The following is a 21,111-nucleotide window of genomic DNA, read 5'->3' as shown; positions in this document are numbered from 1 at the left end:
TTAAAAAAAAAAAAAAAAAAAAAAACACTGAAGCTCCAAAACCCCACCTCCACCTCCCTAAATGATCAAACCTCAAAAATCAAACAGGTAAAGGCAATTAACAACAAAAAGGGGAAACCTTTCCAAACCAAACAAACGATTAAAAAAACCCCAAAATTTAGAAAAGTGGGTTTCAAAATTGAAATTGAAATTGCCCAGATCACAATTAAGCTCAAAATGCAAAAGAAAGATCTGAGAAAGGCTTGACCTTTGTTCTGAGAGGATGTTGCTGGAGCTGTAGCAGGTAGTTCTGCAAGCCTCTCTTTGCTATTGACCCCATTTCTGATTCTCTCCAAGAAAAGAGGGAATCTTTCTTTCTTTCCCTCGCGCTGGTCAGTTACTAATGTGAAACGCTTTACACATGGCTTCCATATATGTGGAAATTTCATGGAGTCTGTACTCTGTAGGAGGCGGAGGCTCCGTTTGGACAACCCGGATCCACCACCTATTCAAAATTGGGGGAGGGTTAAAATATAGAATTATGAACATTTTTTTTTTGACTTATTTAGTTATTATAACAAACAAATATATTATTCTTTCAAAAAAAAACAAACAAATATATTATATTGTTTACTAAAGATTTAAAATATTCTATTTAGAGTCATTTCCATTTTTGTCCTATTGTTATTGGGACATTGCCAATTTTAGTCCACTTCATTAATTTTTGTCACATTGCGGCTAGCCTTATTTAGTCCTTACCACTTTTAGTTCACCGTTAAAATTTTCGTCAAATGGCCGTCCTAAACAAGGGTATTTTTTGTCTTTTCATGCTTTGGTCATCTCCTTAACCCTTTGCAGTGGTCTTCCTTACACATTTTCATCCAATGAAGAGGTCCAACGAAAGCCATGTGAGCCACAGCTTTCGTCGGACCTCTTCATTGGATGAAAATGTGTAAGGAAAACTACTGCAAAAGGTTAAGAAGATGATCAAAGCATGAAAAGACCAAAATACCCTTGTTTTGGATGGTTATTTGACAAAAAATTTAACGGTGGACTAAAAGTGGCAAGGACTAAATAAGACTGGCCGCAATGTGGCAAAAATTAATGAAGTTGACTAAAATTGGCAATGTCCTAATAACAGTAGGACCAAAAATGGAAATGACTCTTTTATTTACTTAGAAAGTCCGCCATCCATATTTGAATGTGCGCTATAAGTAAAATTTATCTTGTGATTATAATTAGCGAAGGACGACACGACAATAAACTAAATTAATCTAGATTTTTCATAATTGACCCGTTCAAATCAAAAAAAAAAATAAATAAACAACTCCCATACGAAGATGAATTTAGAATCTTGTGTGATGTAGTAAATACGTTGAAGTATTGTGTTTGGTGTATTGAGTATTATGTATTGTCTCGAGTAGGGTAAACGTGTGTGATAAGATGTTCTCGAGGTTAAAGTATGGTATGAATAAAAGTCCCTCCTTCTGACATTTAATGCGCCTTATATAGAAGCCTGAAGGGGACATGTTGAATGCACAGAATTTGCACTATGTGTCTTGCATGCACTGGTCACAATGAGAACAACCTCGATGAGCCCGCATGTTATGAGATTCCTTACTTTCGCATTATTAGGATGTGGTCGAATAATGTGATCGGGCTATAATAGTTCCTTTAATAAATAATGGTTCAAGCTTGGGATATCTGTACTGATCGTAGGTATTTGGGGGTTGTAATTCGAGTATAGAACGCAAGTACGAATCTTATAGGGGTTATTCTCCAATTAGGCTCGGATCGAGAAAGGGACAAGGTGGTAAAAAAAATGTTCGGAAAATAACCATCTCGGTCTTATGTGCAAATCCCGAGATACGTATGGTTAAAGAATGTTCCCTATCATTGTGATTATTAAACTAACTGCCATACTAACTTGGCTAGAGATTATCCTAAAAAAACAAACATTAGTATCCTTGATATCATTATACCGTTATATAATTTCCATTAGTTTTATTTACACTTTATTATATTGATAAACAATAATTAATTCGAATATACGAAATATTTGATTACTAAATAGATTATTATTTTTACTTTAATTCATAAACAATCGATGAGTATATATTATCTAAAAATTGTGGAAACTCGACCCGATCAATAATGGATCTTTGACGAACAAACAGGTTGATCAATGGGCAATGGCCGCATCCCATTGCGGTGTATCCAACCAACTCTATTTAATTAATTAAATATACCACAAAATATTCTGAATATTCTCTTCCCATTTTGTCCCTTTTGTGGAATGGGTCATTGGGTCAACCGGACGGTCCGGACAGCATTGGACTGGGTCCGACACAAGAGCTTCATGTCGGATCTTTAAAAAAAAAAAATTAGGAAAGAAAGATGCAGTCATTATTTGTTCTTGTGTAATAACTTATAAATAACATATAAGAGATAAAGTGCACTATAAAGACCAGGTATAACGAGCTTAACTGATATAATAGTGTTAGCAAATGAACATGTGGCCTTCTGATACGCGAATTGTACTCTACTCACTAAGTTATCCCTTTCGATGCATCAAGAATTACTGTTTATTAACTTGCATGAACAGCTCAGTTGATTACAACGATGAAGTTTTGAAAGAAAGACCAAAGATCGAGTCTTACCAGGCGGCAGTGTGAAAACAACCTCTCAAAGTGAGAGAGGGATCAAGTTCAGGGATCGAGTCTTACCAGCGGTAGTGTGAGAACAACCTCTAAAAGTGAGAGGGGAATCGAATCTTACTAGCGGCAGTGTGGAAACAACCTCTCAAAGTGAGAGAGGGATCAAGTTCAGGGGTCGAGTCTTACCAGCGGTAGTGTGAGAACAACCTCTAAAAGTGAGAGGGGAATCGAATCTTACTAGCGACAGTGTGGAAACAACCTCTCAAAGTGAGAGGGCTACTCGTACTGCTCAACCTCTCAAAGTGAATCTTACTAGCGACAGTGTGGAAACAACCTCTCAAAGTGAGAGGGCTACTTGTACGCAGTACGCAACGATCTAGCCTCTGTTCAACTGAGGATTTACATCCTCTATGTACATTTTTTATTTTCTATTCGCTCATGATCTGGTCTGGTCGACCCAATCATGATATTGAAGGATGGGACTTTTTCTCGAAAGACTCCGGATCCCGATAAGAATTGAAGGCCTCCCACTCGTAGATTAACGTTTTAACTTCATTTTGAAGGCGGACATGAATGAGCAAACATGTTGCCCATTAGTTCTGTCTGGCAGGCTGTGTCTTACCAAAAACCTTTCCAACTGACTTGGTGACTCCTAGCCTCTGTTCAACGGAGGATTTACATCCTCCCAAATACTCTCTCGGGTTGAGACGTGGGGGCCCTTGGGAAGAAAGAATTACTGTTTATTATATAAATTCAAGAGAAGCATAAAACCAGTTCCTGCTGGATCAAGCAAGGCATTGAACATAAAATGAGACATAATTGGGAGATATAAGCAAGTCTGCAGGTGGGTTCATTTCCAGAAAGAAGCATTCTGCAGTTACAGTTAGGAGAAAACATGGAAACTGTGAATGACAGAGAAGAGAGAAAATTAAGATGGCTTATAGTACTTTGTTGGGACAAAAGGCATTTTTGTAACAACTCCCTCATAGGACTTCCCTCGGATCACGATCTTGACGTTTGTGCCCGCTTTGTGCAGTCCAGATTTCACGTACCCCATCGCTATGTTCTTCTTCAGGCAAGGGCTGAACCCTCCGCTGGTGATTTCCCCGATGTTTTGCCCTTTGTCGTCTTGGATCTCGCTGTGACTCCTCGCTGGTGGACCCGAGGATATGAAGCCTACTCTTCTGATCTTCGGGCCTTCTTCGAGCTGTTTCAGGATCACCTCGGCCCCAAGGAAGCCTCCTTCCGCCCTTCTTCTCTTCCCTATCGCCCATGTGAGTCCCGCTTCCACTGGCGTCGTGTGCTGCTCCATGTCATTGCCGTATAAGCACAAGCCTGCCTCGAGGCGAAGGCTGTCTCGTGCCCCCAGCCCTGTCAACCGCACCTTCCCTTCTGATTTTTCAAGAATAGCTTTCGCGAGGTCAACTGCATGTTCTGAAGGCACCGAGATTTCAAATCCATCTTCACCAGTATACCTTACGACAACCATGAAACACAGAGATTAGTTCGTGACGGTCTATATCCGACTGGAACTTCCACAGGTCACACAAGTCAAGAATAATGGGGTAACCCCGCAAAGATGGCTAAAGAAACAAACTTGTAACCACAAGGTCACGAGTTCGAAATTCGAATCCCAACCTTCTTGGTTTAAGCCGGTCAGCTATAAACAACCTAGGCTGGTTTACCTTCTTATGGTCCTTTGCCAGCTAGGGTCACAAGGCAGGATTTACTAGTACACACCCTCGCTTAGTGGCAACGGGTTTCCTTCGTCACCCCAAAGTAAAGAAAACAATTATGAAGTACAGATATTACTCGTGATGGTCTACAGCCAACGGTCAAATGAGTAAATATAAATAATATACGGTGAATGCCACTCGATGATAAGTTAACTAAAGCCTAATTGAAACTATATTGTTCAGTCATTTTACGATTCAAATAAATTTTTGAAGAGGCTAAGGATACAACAAGCTGGTTAGCAGCTCTTAATGGGGTTAGGTGGTTAGCACAACTGCAAGTAAAGGCTCGTTAATGTTCGTGGCCCAGTGTCTATCCATCCGAAAGAATTAGCGGTGATTACTCGACTGTAGAAAAGGGATAAGCACGGAAAGGAACATACCCTGTTCTTGTGAGGAAGCACGAGACCCCATTGATAGTCAATATCTTGAAGTCACTGAAGTACATCTTGCTTAAATCCTCGGGTGTCAGATGTTGAAGGACCGGGGCAGCAAGTGGACCCTGAACCAAACGTGTCAAGAAAATGCTTTATAAATATCACTAGCCTCTTTGCACCCGAAGAATTAACATGAAATGGCATGAAACCTTGAAGAGGCTTCCGATGGAGTGTGTGGTGGCAAAATTTCACACGAAAGTATTTACAAGATAAAATGCGGATTATGCTATCACAAGCTCATGGTCGAGAATGAAACGCCTTATTACTAGCATAGCTTAATACTCTTCAACATCATATTCGAATGAAATCCCTAACATTATCGCCTAAAGTAATAAAGCGGGTGGGGTCCATGTGTATAAACCTAACGAAGCATCACAGAAAGCTAACCTGCAGGGCCAGAAGAGACCGCTCGTCATGGATGTGCCATGAAACATCCCCGCCTTTTGACGTGTATGCTTTCATATGTGCTTCAATGTGCGCAAGATCCTTGTCCCTGCACCCTGCATTCACGACGAGGTATATGTGATCGTTAGTGACCTTGGTGATCACGGAATCATCAATCGCACCTCCCTTCTCATTCGTGAAAACAGTTAGAGTCCCAGTCCCCGGAGCAAGCCCAACAACATCTGCAATCACGAGCTTTTCAAGGAACGGGATGCAATCTTTCCCCTTGAGGCTCAGACCACACATATGCGCAACGTCAAAGAGACTGCCATTCTCCCTGCAATTCACCGTCGAGTCCATAATCGAGTCCTTGTACTGAATTGGCATACTCCAGCCAGCAAATGGCACCATTTTGCCTCCATTGGCAACATGGAAGTCATACAGAGCAGTCTTCTTAAGATCAGCATCCGACGCAAAGCATCTTCGAGCAATAGTCTTCTTGTCAGCCTGCTGCACCAAGCGGCGAGTAATCGATTGTCCAAGTTGCCACAATCCTCCTCCCCTCATCTTCACAAAATATCCTATCAGATAGTATCTGCACCATAAAGTTCAGAATTAAATTCAGCTACCTACCCATGGACCATAACATCTGCTACTATAATCCCACCAAGACTATAAAACAAACCATAGCCAACAACCTAGTCTAACACATACAAAGGTTTTTTTGGGTGACAAGAAAAACCAGCAAACCCCTACCCGAGGCACTGGACAAACCCATATTGTGATATTGTGACCCTAACCGGCAAAAGATCAAGCAGGTAAACCATCCTAAGTTGCCTCATAACTGGCTCAAACCAAAAGACCAATAGACTCATATAACTGACTGGCTCAAACCAAGAAGACCAAAAAACTCATAACTGACTGGCTCAAACCAAGAATATAAATAGACTGCTCCCACCGGGAGTCGAACTTGTATCATTGTGGTTACCAAGTCATCAACACAGATCAAAGGTTTCCTCTCTATCAAAATCTGATGTTCAAAATGCAATCTTTCCTGTTCTAATCCATTCCCCCTTTTCATAAACCCAATCCCAACAACAAAAATGCTGGGCCTATCCCACCATTCCCCAGCAATACAGATCCAGAAAACAATTCTCTATAACAAACTCAGATTCACATTCACACTGATCTCCAATAACCCAGAAAGGCAAGTCATGAAAAGAACAGATAAAACACAGACAACAAGAATCACAGTGTCAGATGAGAGGGGGGTTCAAGAATACTTACACTACCGAATAAAGCTGGGAACTTCAGTGGCTCAATCTTGAAGGAGAGAAAAGCATTGGCCTTTTATGTTAGGCTATGGGGAATGGAGCGCAGGAGATGGTAATAGACAAGAAAAGATTTGTATTTTTGTGTATATAAAATTGGATTAAAGAAAAGGGGGATGTCTGGTGGAATATAGTGGGTGGATGAGGCTTTCTCTTCTAAATCGAGACCCATCTTCAGTGAGTGGTGCTACGATTTTCAACAACTCCCCCAATCCCTCGTTTGTTGTTGGTGTGGTTCGTTCGGCGGTAGGAGAGTAAGATGAGGGGTGCTTGTCAATTCTCACTCTTCAGTTGTATCAAGAAGATTCGAAATTTCAATTAATGACCAAATGAGCGAAATATGATTAGTACTCTGTATATCATAAGATTATGATTTCAATTCTTGTTAATGTATTTTTTATTGAATCTATGATTCTCGGATAATAGCTAGGGGTATGTGGGTTTTCCTCGTTATCCATAAAGATGGCTCCAGTGGATACTTAGTTTAAGTGGGTTGGTTCGATTCACATTTCTAATGTTTTGAGTACAATTAGTTACTTAATATAGGTTAAGGGTGCCTTTGAAAACTCGAAAAATTTTCTGCATTTTCGTTTGGCAAGAATTCATAAAAAAATCAATTAGTTAAAGGAGAAAATCACCATGTTTATCTGGAAAATAACTTCCCATTTTCAAGGAAAAGTCATTTTCCATACTTCTTCTCTTCGCCTTTCGGACATTCTTCCTCAACCATCTTCCCCAACCTATCTCCTCGACGACCAACAGGTAGCATTACATCTCTGGTAGAAGGCGACTAACTGTCATCGCTAGTCGTTGATTTTATCTTCGGAGTTGACCAGATAAAGTTCAGGGTATTTGGCCCTTTTCTTTTATGTTCATTTTCCGGTAAATGAACCAAAAACACCAAGACAATTTTTTGAAATACAACCAAAAATTAGAAATGAAAATGTTTTATGAAAAATAACTCATTTTTCAAAAAATATTTTCCAGAAGTCATTTTTCTGATTTCCAAACACACCTAATGTTAATTTATTTCGTGGCAATCACAATGTTATTATTGTATTTGTGATAGATCAATCGAGTTTTGAATAATCAATAAAAATAAATAAATGTTCTTTTATTGAATTTATTGATCATGTCATGTTAATGAGTGAATAATATAATTTGAATCGAAAAAAAAAAAAGATTTTCAAATATAGTCATACCACAATTATACTGTAACCAAATATGTTAAAAAGAGCATTTATCAACGGTCCATAGAAGAATATAGTTCACAATATAATTTGTCAAAATAGGCTACATATACAATTTGGTGACTTTATCCTTTAGCTATAGCTAATGAGAAAGGATAGCATGCCAAGTACATGTGTACACCTTTGTATGTGCAACCCACTCCATCTAAGTAATAAGAGAATTAAGTGGTAAATATAGTTAGCCACTGAAGACATTTCCATATCTTCTCACAACCTTACAAAATTCTTCATATTATAAATATTTATTTACAAAGAATAGCATTTAACTTAGGAAAAACCCAAAATTGCATGATTTTATATTATTATATAAAACCAATAAAAATTATGGACCCATAATAAAGGAAAGAAAGAAAAAAAAAATCATAAAATTCGTGGCCCCCGGAAACTCACTAGTAGATTCTTCACATCAATTTTCTTTTTCCAATTTTTCTGCTCGAAAAAGATTCTTCACATAAAATCCAAGAATCTCGTCTTACGTGTGTATATCACTGTATCTATATCTGTATCGTTCATCATCTTCTTAATTCTGATTGAATTGTATTGCCTCTGAGCTATTCTGAATCGGGTGTTTCTGCTTTTTCTGGTGATGACACCGCATCGCTTCTGGTAAACGGTAAGTTAGATTGCGCTTCAAGCTATGATCAATGTTTTTGTTGATTACCCTTGCTTTGTTTTGCTGATTAGGGGGGATTAAGAGTTGAATGAATTAGGATTTAGGGGTGGATAAGAGTGGATCAAAGATGGGTTTTGGTTAATATGAGAAAATTTTGGTGTTGGGGAAGAAGGGAAACATCTCTTTTTGTGAAAATGTAATCCTAGGATATTGGAAAGTGTCATTCTTGGATGGAAACAATTGTTATCAAGATTTTGGGGATTGTTAGTGTTTAGCTTGATTTGGCTACAAACATTAGTACAATTCTTTACATTGGATGAAACATGTGGATGGTGGATAAGAACACCCCAACCCCAACCAAGTTGGTCATACTGTTGACTTGGTCACTGCGAGGTTTGAAGTTCGATTTTTTGTGAGAGCGGTCTATTAACCTTTTTGGTTTGAGCTGATCAACTATAGGTAATCTAGATTGGTTTACCTTCTAATTATAATTTGCTGGCAAGGGTCCGAGACAATTTTATCTAGAGCGCATATTTGGATAACCACGAGCTTTGAAGTTTGATTTTTCGTGAGAGCTGTATTGACCTTTTTTATTTGAGTCGATCAGCTATGAGTAAATCAGGTTGGTTTACCTTCTTGTGATAATTTGCTGGTTAGGGTCACAACTCACAAGACAATTTTTACCTAGACGGCTAGACCACACATTTGGGTAGAAGTTGTGGGCTTTCCACTAAATCAAAGTTAGTGATAAGAGATGAAGTCAACAAGAAAGAGGGTTAATCTAAATATCAAACTTCTAAAAATTATAGTATTATGTAAGAATATGTTAGAGAGGATTGTTGAAGCGGTAGTGCTGTGTTTATATCCTCCACTTAACTACAATATTGCTTTTGGTGCTTTGAGTAGTTTGTTGAATCTTGCTTCAAGAGTACTAAATGTAAATGAGTATGGCACCCGAGAGTAATACTTTTTGTTTTGTTGTTGTACGAAGGTGAGCGGATCATGGTCCAACCATGCTAATTGTTCAGATTCCACGAGCCTTGAATCATCAAACGACTTGGGATGTAAATGTGCTGCGTGAAACGTCTCCCTGCAAGTCAAAACATGTTAATCCACTGATTAGTACTCACGGTTTTTCCAGCCTCCACTGTGGTCCCAATAACGGGGCTCGCAGTTGTCCTTTCTTTCTGAACTACGCTAATAAGTTGAAGCCTCTCTATCTCTCGCAAAATTCCACTTCGAGGACATGGCTGGTAAGCATTACCTTCTACAGAGCTCCTTTTCTTTCTGTCTGTCCCGCTTTATTTGCAATTGCCATGTGGCATTGGTTTGGTCTCTGAAGTGTTATTATTGCGACTGTTGCAGTGTCATTCGCAAGATGCTATATCGCCTGAAAACGAGTATCGCTCCTCGCGGAACATAGCTATCAGCCTGTTCAAACGATACAAGTATTTTGCTGAGCGTGGAGGAGGTGACAATCTAAAAGTATATTCGGTTGTTCTTACTCTCGTATGAGGTCAGTTAGTTGTTATATTCAAATACGTCGTTAAAACCCTCGTGTTTTAGGAGTTCATCAGTGCGGGAGTAAATGCGTATGCGCTGGGATGTACGGATGAAGGTTTAAGGAAAGAACTTACTGCTCTGAAGGAATCTGGGGTCGAGATTGAAGCAATGCAAATATACGGTGGAAGCACCAGTCTGAAGTCCAAAATTTTCTCGAGTGAGGTTAGTGAGTCAACTCGTGTTGTTGATCTGTTTCTCGTTTTTACAATGTTCTCGAGGTCTACATCAGTGAATTGTTTATAGGTTGATGAGTGCATTTTGTGGTTGAGTATCATATTTATCACGATATTGTGTACGCCACAACCAACCATAGTTCGATGGTCGTCCACTCCTCCTGTTTCGGATGAAATGATGGTGCAGTGGAAAGGCTTTTGTGCAATCATAGCTAATGCATATTTCATGAGAGGAATGGCATGGTGAGCTCTATTACTCTTTCCTTTTATTTTCTTCTGTGTGTCGGGGGAGGGAGGATTCGTCGCTCCTGATATCAAATTGAAAGACGTGTTATTTACTAATTTCAACTAAGATATTATGCTTGGCACGCCCTCTCATGTAGGTAAAATATGCAACTAACATACTGTTTTCTTGTATAAAGGCTTCCGGTTAAAACGCTTCAGCTAGAGCAAATGGCAGTTGTGGGACAAGCCGAAGAGGCCTCAGTGGTGGCGAGCCGGATGGGACTGGTGTTTAGTACGCTCGAGGTGAGTTTCAGTGATCTCGAGAGGAACATTACCCGAGAACGCGTCTTCGTGGTCTGATATTTTAGTTGTTTACTTGAATCTGTAGGTTGTGAGTCCACAATGGCCAAAAGTCTGACACAAGAAACTACACATAAAATAGAGGCTCCCTGATTTGTATGGAGAAGCAGAAGATGTATTAAAAATCTTCATGAGCATTATGTAGTACAGGTGAACCAAAAGATTACATGAGTTTCATTTCTACCCTTCACTTCAAGACTTTTGAGTGTACTTTTCTGTAATTTTAAAAAATACCCACAAGTTCTGGCGAGATATAGTTCAACTGATGAACTAAATCAAAATAAATTTAATAAATTTATAAATTTTGCCTTGCTAACAAGACATTGTGGGCATTAGTGTACAAGATTGTTGGCTAGTTGAGACATTCCCCGCAATTTACCTCCTCTACCAATCTCCATAATGGATCCATAATGGGCGGTTTTGCGGTGAGGGGATTCAAACTTAGAAAATGCCCAACAAGGCCAGAAATCCTTTACCGAACTCGGTAGTTGTTCAAAACAACAACAGGGGAAAAGAACAAAATTTCTGTGGTTAGCATACACAAATTTAAGCCTGAACTCTAAACCGTTGAGAGTAGTGGGAAGCCTTTGTTGAGTGTTTTTCGTGCACGCCATTCGACTGCTGCTGCTTTTTCCAATGTTCCAAACTGAAAATATAGTACAAGAAATCAATGAAAAATACACGAAACACTGAATAAAGCAGCGCAGTATATAGTAACTCTCAAATGCATAATGTTGACACCCTGAGACAGGCTTGTTTTGTAGATAAGCCAGAATACATGCAAGATCTCCTAGTTCAATGTGAGTGAAGTTCATGTTAAGTAAGCATTCTATAGGGGTAGAAGGTCATTACAGATAAAGAAAAACATACTAATGTCAATGATGAATTCCGTAGAGGCGTAGAGTGAAGAGTGTTCACGTTAAGCAAACATTCTCTAAGTTCAATGTGAGTGATGTTTGTGAAGTTCACGTTAAATAAGCTCTCTATAGGGGTAGGTCATTATGGATAAAGAGAAATATACTAATGTCAGTGGTCAAACTGAGAAGTGAAGAGTATTCAAATTCATATGCCTATGCAAATGAGACAATAAAAGATGGGATGCACCGAGCATACCTTAACCTCCATAGAGTAGTAGTCTCGCCACAAGTTTGCGTCTTGGTCATATGTTGTCAGCATAGCATCGTATAGTAAGCGGGCATTTGCAAGAGAACCCTCATCACCAGTGGACACAATGCTCAATTCCAATTCAATGCAATTCTTATATATTGACAGTCCTGGGTGTGGTAGTGCGATAAATCTGCATTTAGATGGGAAAGTAGAGTAGCTCAGTATTCTAACATCTGGAACAAGAAAACTGCAGTGCTTATTATCAGGCTCCTCCAGACAAATTAAAAGTCATAAGCAAACGTCAAACTGGAATTCTAGAATGCACTAAAATATCATTGCATCAAATGTCACAACATACCTCCTGTACATCTCTCTTGCACTGCGAAGTCCATCCTTCTGTAGAACATAATTTACAATGGCAGAAGAGAGCGAAAATCCACCATCACTTCCACCATCTTTAGCCAATAAAGCCACCGCAGTATCTATCAGTTTGTCAAAAATCTGTTTATGACTTGAAAAAACCTTGAGCGCCTACATATTACCAGAAAAAAAAAGGGTTACTTGAGGGCTCACGTAATGCCATTAAAAATTATAATTGATTTAAGAAATTCACAAGCCACAAAGCTCTTTTCATTAGCAGTGTTATGGGAAGCAATAAGACTAGTAACATCTGAGGCATATCCCAAGTAAAATTAAATGCAAGAGAACTGAAAGGCTTTTGCATACCATAAGCCACAAGCTTTCTGCTTTTGATATAGAAACCTTCATTAGAACATTCCTAAGGAGTTCAAACAATGATAACTGAGCAGCCTTGTTTGAAGAGAACCCTTTTTCAGTGCACATCGTTTCTATGGAGAGCCGTAATGCCCATAAATGCACTGCTTCAGAAAATTTTCCTGTACAAAACTTTTCTACCAGTGTCTTGGCTTCAACTTGCTTTCCCAGTTGCAAAAGGAAAGAAACATGTTGACAAGCAAGAGCTTCAGTGATGCACCCCATGCTTTCAGCCTTCTCATATACCATCAACAGCTGTGCAATGGGATCAACAACATGATCGCTTGAGTTATCAGAAGATTTACCATCTCCATTTCCACAAGGGATGGCATCAGTCAAGAACTTCACATAAAGTTCAAACATCGTGGCTGAAGGCACAACTTTTAAACCCTCCTCATATACCTAAAAGTATTCCAAAAAGCAACCAGATAACTTAGTGAACAAACTAAGCTCCACACCAAGAAGGAAAAGAAATGGGAAACAGAAGGTAAATACTGGAAGTAAAAAGCATAAGAAAAGAAGTAAAGTTGATATTCAATATAATTAGCCAAACCCATATGAAAATCTGACCACTTTAGAGTGACCTTACCTGAATTGCTTCACTTAAACGATCAGTGATCATTCCTTCTGAAGCATTCTCCACGTTTTTAAGGCCAAACATTTCCAGTCTTGCCAGCCAGTCCCAATATTTTGGTTCTTTACAGAAGTCCTTTTTCAAATCATCAAGTATCTGTTTTTGCATATCTTCTGAATGAGCTAGATTTGTTGCGTCTAGTATCTCAAGAAACCGTGTTCTTAAGCTGAAACTAGAAGGGATGGCTTCAATAGCACTATTGTATACAGTTTGAAAAATGCTTAAACCATGCTCTTTAAATAAATCAACTTTGTCCTTTTGTTCTGCATCTTGAGGATTTGATGCTTTGTCATCCTTAATCTCATCATCAAGGGACATAAATAATTCTTTGTTCTCATCTCTCCACTGCTTCTCTTTTGGATTTTTCTGATTGTTTGTCAGCGTGCCTACATCTTCTCCTAGAGCTACTTTTCTAGCCTTTAATTTATTAAGGTAGGTGAGCTCCATGCGAAGATATTCTATCCATAGATCCTCAGAACTTGGGCATGCTCTAAAACCACGTTGCATCAAGGCACGAGCAGCTGCAACATTTAAGTTTTGGTCAAATTCCCAAGATGCAGCGTAAATCCAAAGCCCAGGCACTGTTGGGTGCATCCTAATTGCATCAACTAGAGCCTATTGAAGCAAAAACAAACACGAAGGCATTAGTCTTAGTCACACAACAAAGATCAGTAAAACTACAAACACTTACAATATAACACCCAAATTATCTCCTGAAATATCACACTCCATATGTATTCACATAATAATACATCCAGCAAAGGTTCCAGTGGAAGACCATCAACCCAGCCAAATATTTAGACATGAAAAACAATAAGTGACTGAACTATAAAGCATGCACTAAGCAAGCAGCATAAATAAAGCAACATTCAGTGACAGATAAAGAAAATTTATCTCTTTTAACCATGCATCTTCAGAGTTCTATTTGGTTCTGACTTCTTTGTACTTGGTCATGCTTTATACCTGTGAAGATATCACTTCTTTAAGTGTGACAAACAAGCACAGAGATAGGGAATTTTTCTATGAATTCAAGATTTTAACAATCCAAAACGAAAACCAGCACAAACAAACTCTATCTCAGAATGAACCAATCAGCTTCACCATGTTTCCCATAAAAGTAGAACTGTTATGAGCAACAATATATTTCACTGAAGGACTTTAATTTCAAACCTATTGAGACTAGTATAATTATTGTTTGATTAGTGTGGAAAAGTGATTACAGCACATTCTAATGTTTTCATAGTTTCCATGATCACATCAATATCTGTATTCCTTCTTCAAAAAGTGAAAATTATCAATTTGAGCATGCAAAGGAACTCATTCCATAATACTTTTCCCTATCCACTGCAAATTCGAATTCGGCACTCTCAGAATGAGAAAAACTCATCAACTAAGAATAATATAAAAATTCACTACCTTCTTCATTCTACCATTTCTTCGCTCTCTGCAGAACTCCAAATACTGAAACCAGAGCTCAATGTCGCCCTTAAACCGATTCGTAGCGAGGCGATAAATCTCCACAATCCTCGCAACGCCGGAGAAATCCGAGACCGATTTCTTCGATTTTGCGTGGCCGTCCTCCTTCACCAGAGCTTTCTTCCGCAGGAGGCGGAGAGCGTCGAGCTGCTTCTCGTAATCGATATACGCTATGAAATCCGATTTCAGCGGGCTGTGCCTCTTCAGCCGGTACTCGAACCTCCGGCGCTGCTTGACAATCTCCCCTATCTCGAATTTGCTGAACAAGCCGCGCCGTTCCAAGTCGTCCAGCTCCGGGAGCATCCGCTCCAACTTGTACTGCACCACATCCGCCATTCTCCTTTTCCGCTTCCCTTTCCGTTTCCTCTTCTCCTCTTTCCGGCAATAGATTGAAGAAAAAGCGGCGAGCGAGCGAGCGTGAGAGAGGGAGAGAGAGAAAGACGGAGGGAGGGAGAGACGGAGGTTTTAGTGGGGTTTTGGGCTATACGATGATGAATACGGGCCGAATGGGCTATTTTATTAGGTCGGCTGCAAATATAATCTGAGATTGGGCTTTCCCAATTAAAGCCTGTTTTTCCATTAGAGAAGAAAATTTATTTTTAAAAGGAATAAGGTTCAAATTAGCCATTTAACGTAACCTCAAAGTGCAATTAGGCCACTGAAAAAGAAAAGTGTAATTAGGCCATTGAACACTCCAAATGCATGCAAATTTACATGATAGCAGGTTACCTTCCATTTCATCTGCGTACATGGATGGTAAGTTGACATTTTAAAATATTTTTTTAATACTAAACTTTAAAAATAGCCAAGGACCTTGTAGTCTAGTGGCATCAAACTCTTCTCTTTATATGGGAGGTGGTGGGTTTGATGGGAGGTGGTGGGTTTGAGTCTCAGTGGGGGCACTTGTGCTTCAATAGTTATGAACAGATACTGCATTCTAATAGAGTTAGTAGTATTCAAAAAAAACTTTAAATTTAAAAATTTAATTAAAAAAACAAACAAACAAGCGCATTGTATTTTTAATTTTTTTAATTACTTTTGTTTAAAAAAAAAAAAACAAGGAAGCAGGCATTTAATTTTTTATTTTTTTTATTTTTAATGTTATTAAAAATAAAATATTTTTTAATACTAAACGTTAAAAACAAAAATAAAATAAATAACAAATTAAAAAACAAACAAACAAACAAGCGCATTGTATTTTTAATTTTTCTAAAACAAGGAAGCAGGCATTAAATTTTTTATTTTTTATTTTTAATGTTATTATTATTAAAAATTTATTTTAAAATGTCAATTCACCATCCACATAAGCATGCAACATAATGAAATGAAAGGTTAGGTAACCTGCTATCTGGTGAAATTGCATGCATTTGGAGTGTTCAGTGGCCTAATTGCACTATTTTTTCGTTCAGTGGCCTAATTGCACTTTCAGGTTACGTTCAGTGGTCAATTTGAACCTTATTCCTTTTTAAAATATATTGATTCTAAGGGCATCCACAAATGTTCTTCCCTTATTTTTTCAATTTGTAGGTCTAACTCTTTTACATCATAACTAGTGTTTTACCCGTGCGTTGCACGGAAAAAATTTTGTTATTATAAATTTAAATAATAAAATTTAAAAATACAAATATATTATAATGTACAATATAATAATATAGTTGAATTTTCGTATATTTGGTCAAGTATCTATTATCATAACATACAAAATTAAAATTTTGTATGATTAATATAATCTCTAATCATATACATATTTATATAAATTTATAGAGAAAATTTTACATTATTAAATTGAATTATTTCTAATCTTATTTCATATATATTATAATTGTAACAATATGAATAATAACTAAGAAATTATACTTAGAAATTAAAAAAATGTAAAATTTAAATTTTGTATATGTGATTGTGTAATACAGTGTATATACAAATAATATTTATTAATATGTATATATGTAAATTCTATAATATAATTTCTGTAATTATAATTTATATTGATATATTATAATTAAAATAATTAAATTTATAAACTGACAAATAGAATTTTTATTTTGTATGAATAATATAATGCATAAGTATATGTATGTATGTATGTATTTTTATAAATTTAAATATTTATGAATACACATTTTGTTAATTTTATAATTTTATTTTTAATTATATTTTATATTTTATTAATTATAATTAAGAAAATTACATTTACAAATTAAAAGAATTTAAATTTTAAATCTATATGGATTAATGTAGTCCCTAACTATGTTATATATTTAGACAAAATTTTAAATATTTTTAAATTTTTAATTAAGAATATGAGTTTAGACATATTTTAAAATAATTTTTTAATAAATATTCATTGTAGTAATTAACGTGTATAATTATGGCAATAATCACAATTCTATAAAAAAATGTATATATATTTTTATATTGTACAAAATACTATAAATATAATATGTCTACAAAAATTGATAAAAAGAGAAATTTATAATTTTTTATTATATAGATATTGATAAATATTATATAATTTTTTTCCTTGCATGAAAAACCATTCTTATTTTAAAATTTTACATTGATATATGAGTTTTGTATCAAAATCTACTTTGATGATATTTTAAACTTTGAGTAACACTTGTGTCAGACCGTCTCACGGGTCTTAATCCGTTAAACGGGTCAGATCTTTGATTAATAGGTCAGATCTTTGACCTTGTTAGTTAAAGATCAAACCCGTCTCACGGATTGAGACCATGAGACAGTCACACACAAGTTTTTTCCTTAAGCTTTTGTTTGTTATCATAAATAGTAATAGATGTCTAGAAACCATTTAGTTTTGTTTCTAAATATTTTTCAACCCGTAAATGTAGCACAATCAAAACATCTCTAGATCATTATTTAAATAATAGGTTCACAATAGACTTTGTGGTTCAAAATTTGTAGATCTATGATATGTTTTTAACTAATTTATTTGAAAGTTTATTTCTTTTAGTTCTATTATCTCTTTTTCGTTTAGTTCTATTACCTATTGTTCTTGTCATGCATCTTGTGCTCAGATGACATGTAGTGATTCTCCCGTATGGGAGGTCATGAGATTGAGCCTTGTATTCAAAAAAATAAATCTCTTATTCTTCTTCATTTTAAATTGATAGATCTCGAGATGATGCATCATTCTTAAATATGTGAATTCCAATAAATTTAATAAAATTATATTTAAATGTGAAACATTTACGCAATAACATTATTTTTTTTTTTCAAACTCCGCAAATGTAAGTTAGTTCAATTAGTTCATTTTTATGTTAGTTTTTCTTCAGTTATGTTATTAACGTAAATTAATTTGTTTTGAGCTCATAATATTTAAATAATAACTATTATTTTAGATTTGTAAATTTTTATAATTTATGGTATTTTATAAAATTTGTTCACAGCATTTGAACTATAAAACTTTTAAATTAATGTAATAATACTTATATTTGTTTTTAGTAGAGATAAAATCATAATAATGATATATTATACCTTTCACATTTTTAAACTTTGAAAACCAACATCATTTATGTAGGAAGAAATTTATATATAGTAGTAATAATATTGTAGTTATTTTTAAAAGTTAGATGAAGTAAACAAATTGACATGCAACAATTTTTTATTTGNTCCCTTATTTTTTCAATTTGTAGGTCTAACTCTTTTACATCATAACTAGTGTTTTACCCGTGCGTTGCACGGAAAAAATTTTGTTATTATAAATTTAAATAATAAAATTTAAAAATACAAATATATTATAATGTACAATATAATAATATAGTTGAATTTTCGTATATTTGGTCAAGTATCTATTATCATAACATACAAAATTAAAATTTTGTATGATTAATATAATCTCTAATCATATACATATTTATATAAATTTATAGAGAAAATTTTACATTATTAAATTGAATTATTTCTAATCTTATTTCATATATATTATAATTGTAACAATATGAATAATAACTAAGAAATTATACTTAGAAATTAAAAAAATGTAAAATTTAAATTTTGTATATGTGATTGTGTAATACAGTGTATATACAAATAATATTTATTAATATGTATATATGTAAATTCTATAATATAATTTCTGTAATTATAATTTATATTGATATATTATAATTAAAATAATTAAATTTATAAACTGACAAATAGAATTTTTATTTTGTATGAATAATATAATGCATAAGTATATGTATGTATGTATGTATTTTTATAAATTTAAATATTTATGAATACACATTTTGTTAATTTTATAATTTTATTTTTAATTATATTTTATATTTTATTAATTATAATTAAGAAAATTACATTTACAAATTAAAAGAATTTAAATTTTAAATCTATATGGATTAATGTAGTCCCTAACTATGTTATATATTTAGACAAAATTTTAAATATTTTTAAATTTTTAATTAAGAATATGAGTTTAGACATATTTTAAAATAATTTTTTAATAAATATTCATTGTAGTAATTAACGTGTATAATTATGGCAATAATCACAATTCTATAAAAAAATGTATATATATTTTTATATTGTACAAAATACTATAAATATAATATGTCTACAAAAATTGATAAAAAGAGAAATTTATAATTTTTTATTATATAGATATTGATAAATATTATATAATTTTTTTCCTTGCATGAAAAACCATTCTTATTTTAAAATTTTACATTGATATATGAGTTTTGTATCAAAATCTACTTTGATGATATTTTAAACTTTGAGTAACACTTGTGTCAGACCGTCTCACGGGTCTTAATCCGTTAAACGGGTCAGATCTTTGATTAATAGGTCAGATCTTTGACCTTGTTAGTTAAAGATCAAACCCGTCTCACGGATTGAGACCATGAGACAGTCACACACAAGTTTTTTCCTTAAGCTTTTGTTTGTTATCATAAATAGTAATAGATGTCTAGAAACCATTTAGTTTTGTTTCTAAATATTTTTCAACCCGTAAATGTAGCACAATCAAAACATCTCTAGATCATTATTTAAATAATAGGTTCACAATAGACTTTGTGGTTCAAAATTTGTAGATCTATGATATGTTTTTAACTAATTTATTTGAAAGTTTATTTCTTTTAGTTCTATTATCTCTTTTTCGTTTAGTTCTATTACCTATTGTTCTTGTCATGCATCTTGTGCTCAGATGACATGTAGTGATTCTCCCGTATGGGAGGTCATGAGATTGAGCCTTGTATTCAAAAAAATAAATCTCTTATTCTTCTTCATTTTAAATTGATAGATCTCGAGATGATGCATCATTCTTAAATATGTGAATTCCAATAAATTTAATAAAATTATATTTAAATGTGAAACATTTACGCAATAACATTATTTTTTTTTTTCAAACTCCGCAAATGTAAGTTAGTTCAATTAGTTCATTTTTATGTTAGTTTTTCTTCAGTTATGTTATTAACGTAAATTAATTTGTTTTGAGCTCATAATATTTAAATAATAACTATTATTTTAGATTTGTAAATTTTTATAATTTATGGTATTTTATAAAATTTGTTCACAGCATTTGAACTATAAAACTTTTAAATTAATGTAATAATACTTATATTTGTTTTTAGTAGAGATAAAATCATAATAATGATATATTATACCTTTCACATTTTTAAACTTTGAAAACCAACATCATTTATGTAGGAAGAAATTTATATATAGTAGTAATAATATTGTAGTTATTTTTAAAAGTTAGATGAAGTAAACAAATTGACATGCAACAATTTTTTNTATATATATATATATATATATATATATATATATTCGAATCAAATTAAATTATTTTAATTTTAATAATTTTAATTAAAATTCAAAAAATAAAACAAATAAAATTAAAAATATCTATAATACAAAAATATTAAATTGAAGAGAAAATTTCAATTTTATCTTATTAGAATAAATTAAATTTGACATATCTATTTTGGAATACTATAATATACATCATATAGTAATTTGATTGTTGTAAATTTTTTTGTGTGTGTGAATATTATCATGAGAGAAATTTAATTATGTANGAAATTTAATTATGTACATTAACATATTATAGTAATATTTTTTTGGAATACTATAATGTATATCATATAGTAATTTGATTGTTGGAATTTTTATTTTTTTGAATATTATCATGAGAGGAATTTAATTACGTACATTAACATAATATAGTAATATTTTTTTAATACTATAATATACATCATATTGTAATTTGATTGTTGTAATTTTTATTTTGCTTGAATATTATCATGAGAGAAATTTAATTACGTACATTAACATAATATAGTAATTTTTTTAACACTATAATATACACCATATAGTAATTTGATTGTTGGATTCTTATTTTTTTTGAATATTATCATGAGAGGAATTTAATTACGTACATTAACATAATATA

At 34.2% G+C, this 21,111-nt stretch overlaps 5 protein-coding genes across 6 annotated transcripts in view; 1 reads left to right on the top strand and 4 right to left on the bottom strand.

Moving 5' to 3' along the window:
* The window catches only part of LOC116027718 (peroxisomal membrane protein PMP22-like), a 4,519-nt gene extending 4,084 nt beyond the window's left edge, over positions 1-435 (bottom strand). Inside the window, exon 1 of the mRNA XM_031269442.1 lies at positions 248-435. Coding sequence (XP_031125302.1) covers positions 248-319 — 72 coding nt within the window. The 5' untranslated portion in view covers positions 320-435. The remainder of the gene's footprint in view (positions 1-247) is intronic.
* The window catches only part of LOC116027221 (sterol 3-beta-glucosyltransferase UGT80B1), a 713,221-nt gene that overhangs the window by 269,190 nt on the left and 422,920 nt on the right, over positions 1-21,111 (bottom strand). The window lies entirely within an intron of this gene.
* Positions 3,356-6,675, bottom strand: LOC116027363 (aminomethyltransferase, mitochondrial). The gene is made up of 4 exons (XM_031268948.1): positions 6,478-6,675; positions 5,194-5,785; positions 4,753-4,871; positions 3,356-4,111 (listed from the first exon to the last, which is right to left on the bottom strand). Exons 2-4 carry the CDS (start codon positions 5,755-5,757, stop codon positions 3,565-3,567), a joined length of 1,230 nt encoding a protein of 409 aa, XP_031124808.1. The 5' UTR covers positions 5,758-5,785; positions 6,478-6,675; the 3' UTR covers positions 3,356-3,564.
* LOC116027586 lies at positions 8,232-10,955 on the top strand. The gene is made up of 7 exons (XM_031269292.1): positions 8,232-8,384; positions 9,376-9,637; positions 9,750-9,869; positions 9,951-10,109; positions 10,191-10,363; positions 10,543-10,648; positions 10,734-10,955. The coding sequence occupies exons 2-7, from the start codon at positions 9,398-9,400 to the stop codon at positions 10,761-10,763; spliced, it is 828 nt and encodes a 275-aa protein (XP_031125152.1). The 5' UTR covers positions 8,232-8,384; positions 9,376-9,397; the 3' UTR covers positions 10,764-10,955.
* LOC116027148 (U3 small nucleolar RNA-associated protein 6 homolog) lies at positions 10,981-15,109 on the bottom strand. The gene is made up of 6 exons (XM_031268589.1): positions 14,637-15,109; positions 13,176-13,835; positions 12,539-12,988; positions 12,171-12,343; positions 11,819-12,002; positions 10,981-11,351 (listed from the first exon to the last, which is right to left on the bottom strand). Exons 1-6 carry the CDS (start codon positions 15,030-15,032, stop codon positions 11,265-11,267), a joined length of 1,950 nt encoding a protein of 649 aa, XP_031124449.1. The 5' UTR covers positions 15,033-15,109; the 3' UTR covers positions 10,981-11,264.

The sequence above is a fragment of the Ipomoea triloba genome, chromosome 1 (assembly GCF_003576645.1).
Source record: "Ipomoea triloba cultivar NCNSP0323 chromosome 1, ASM357664v1".
Taxonomy (NCBI): Eukaryota; Viridiplantae; Streptophyta; class Magnoliopsida; order Solanales; family Convolvulaceae; genus Ipomoea; species Ipomoea triloba.
The sequence above is the reverse complement of the archived record's forward strand: the minus strand, read 5'-3'. Positions and strand labels throughout refer to the sequence as shown.

Bases quoted from the DNA above. Each gene is read 5' to 3' on its own strand.
- LOC116027363 (XM_031268948.1), bottom strand. From the start codon at position 5,757: ATGAGGGGAGGAGGATTGTGGCAACTTGGACAATCGATTACTCGCCGC. The intron at 4,872-5,193 runs GTTAGCTTTCTG...CGTTTGGTTCAG, and splicing joins GGTCTCTTCTGGCCCTGCAG to GGTCCACTTGCTGCCCCGGT. The intron at 4,112-4,752 runs GTATGTTCCTTT...GGTTGTCGTAAG, and splicing joins TGCTTCCTCACAAGAACAGG to GTATACTGGTGAAGATGGAT.
- LOC116027586 (XM_031269292.1), top strand. From the start codon at position 9,398: ATGCTAATTGTTCAGATTCCACGAGCCTTGAATCATCAAACGACTTGG. The intron at 10,364-10,542 runs GTGAGCTCTATT...TCTTGTATAAAG, and splicing joins TTCATGAGAGGAATGGCATG to GCTTCCGGTTAAAACGCTTC. The intron at 10,649-10,733 runs GTGAGTTTCAGT...TTGAATCTGTAG, and splicing joins TGGTGTTTAGTACGCTCGAG to GTTGTGAGTCCACAATGGCC.
- LOC116027148 (XM_031268589.1), bottom strand. From the start codon at position 15,032: ATGGCGGATGTGGTGCAGTACAAGTTGGAGCGGATGCTCCCGGAGCTG. The intron at 13,836-14,636 runs GTAGTGAATTTT...TTGCTTCAATAG, and splicing joins GAAATGGTAGAATGAAGAAG to GCTCTAGTTGATGCAATTAG. The intron at 12,003-12,170 runs GTATGTTGTGAC...ATCTAAATGCAG, and splicing joins GCAAGAGAGATGTACAGGAG to ATTTATCGCACTACCACACC.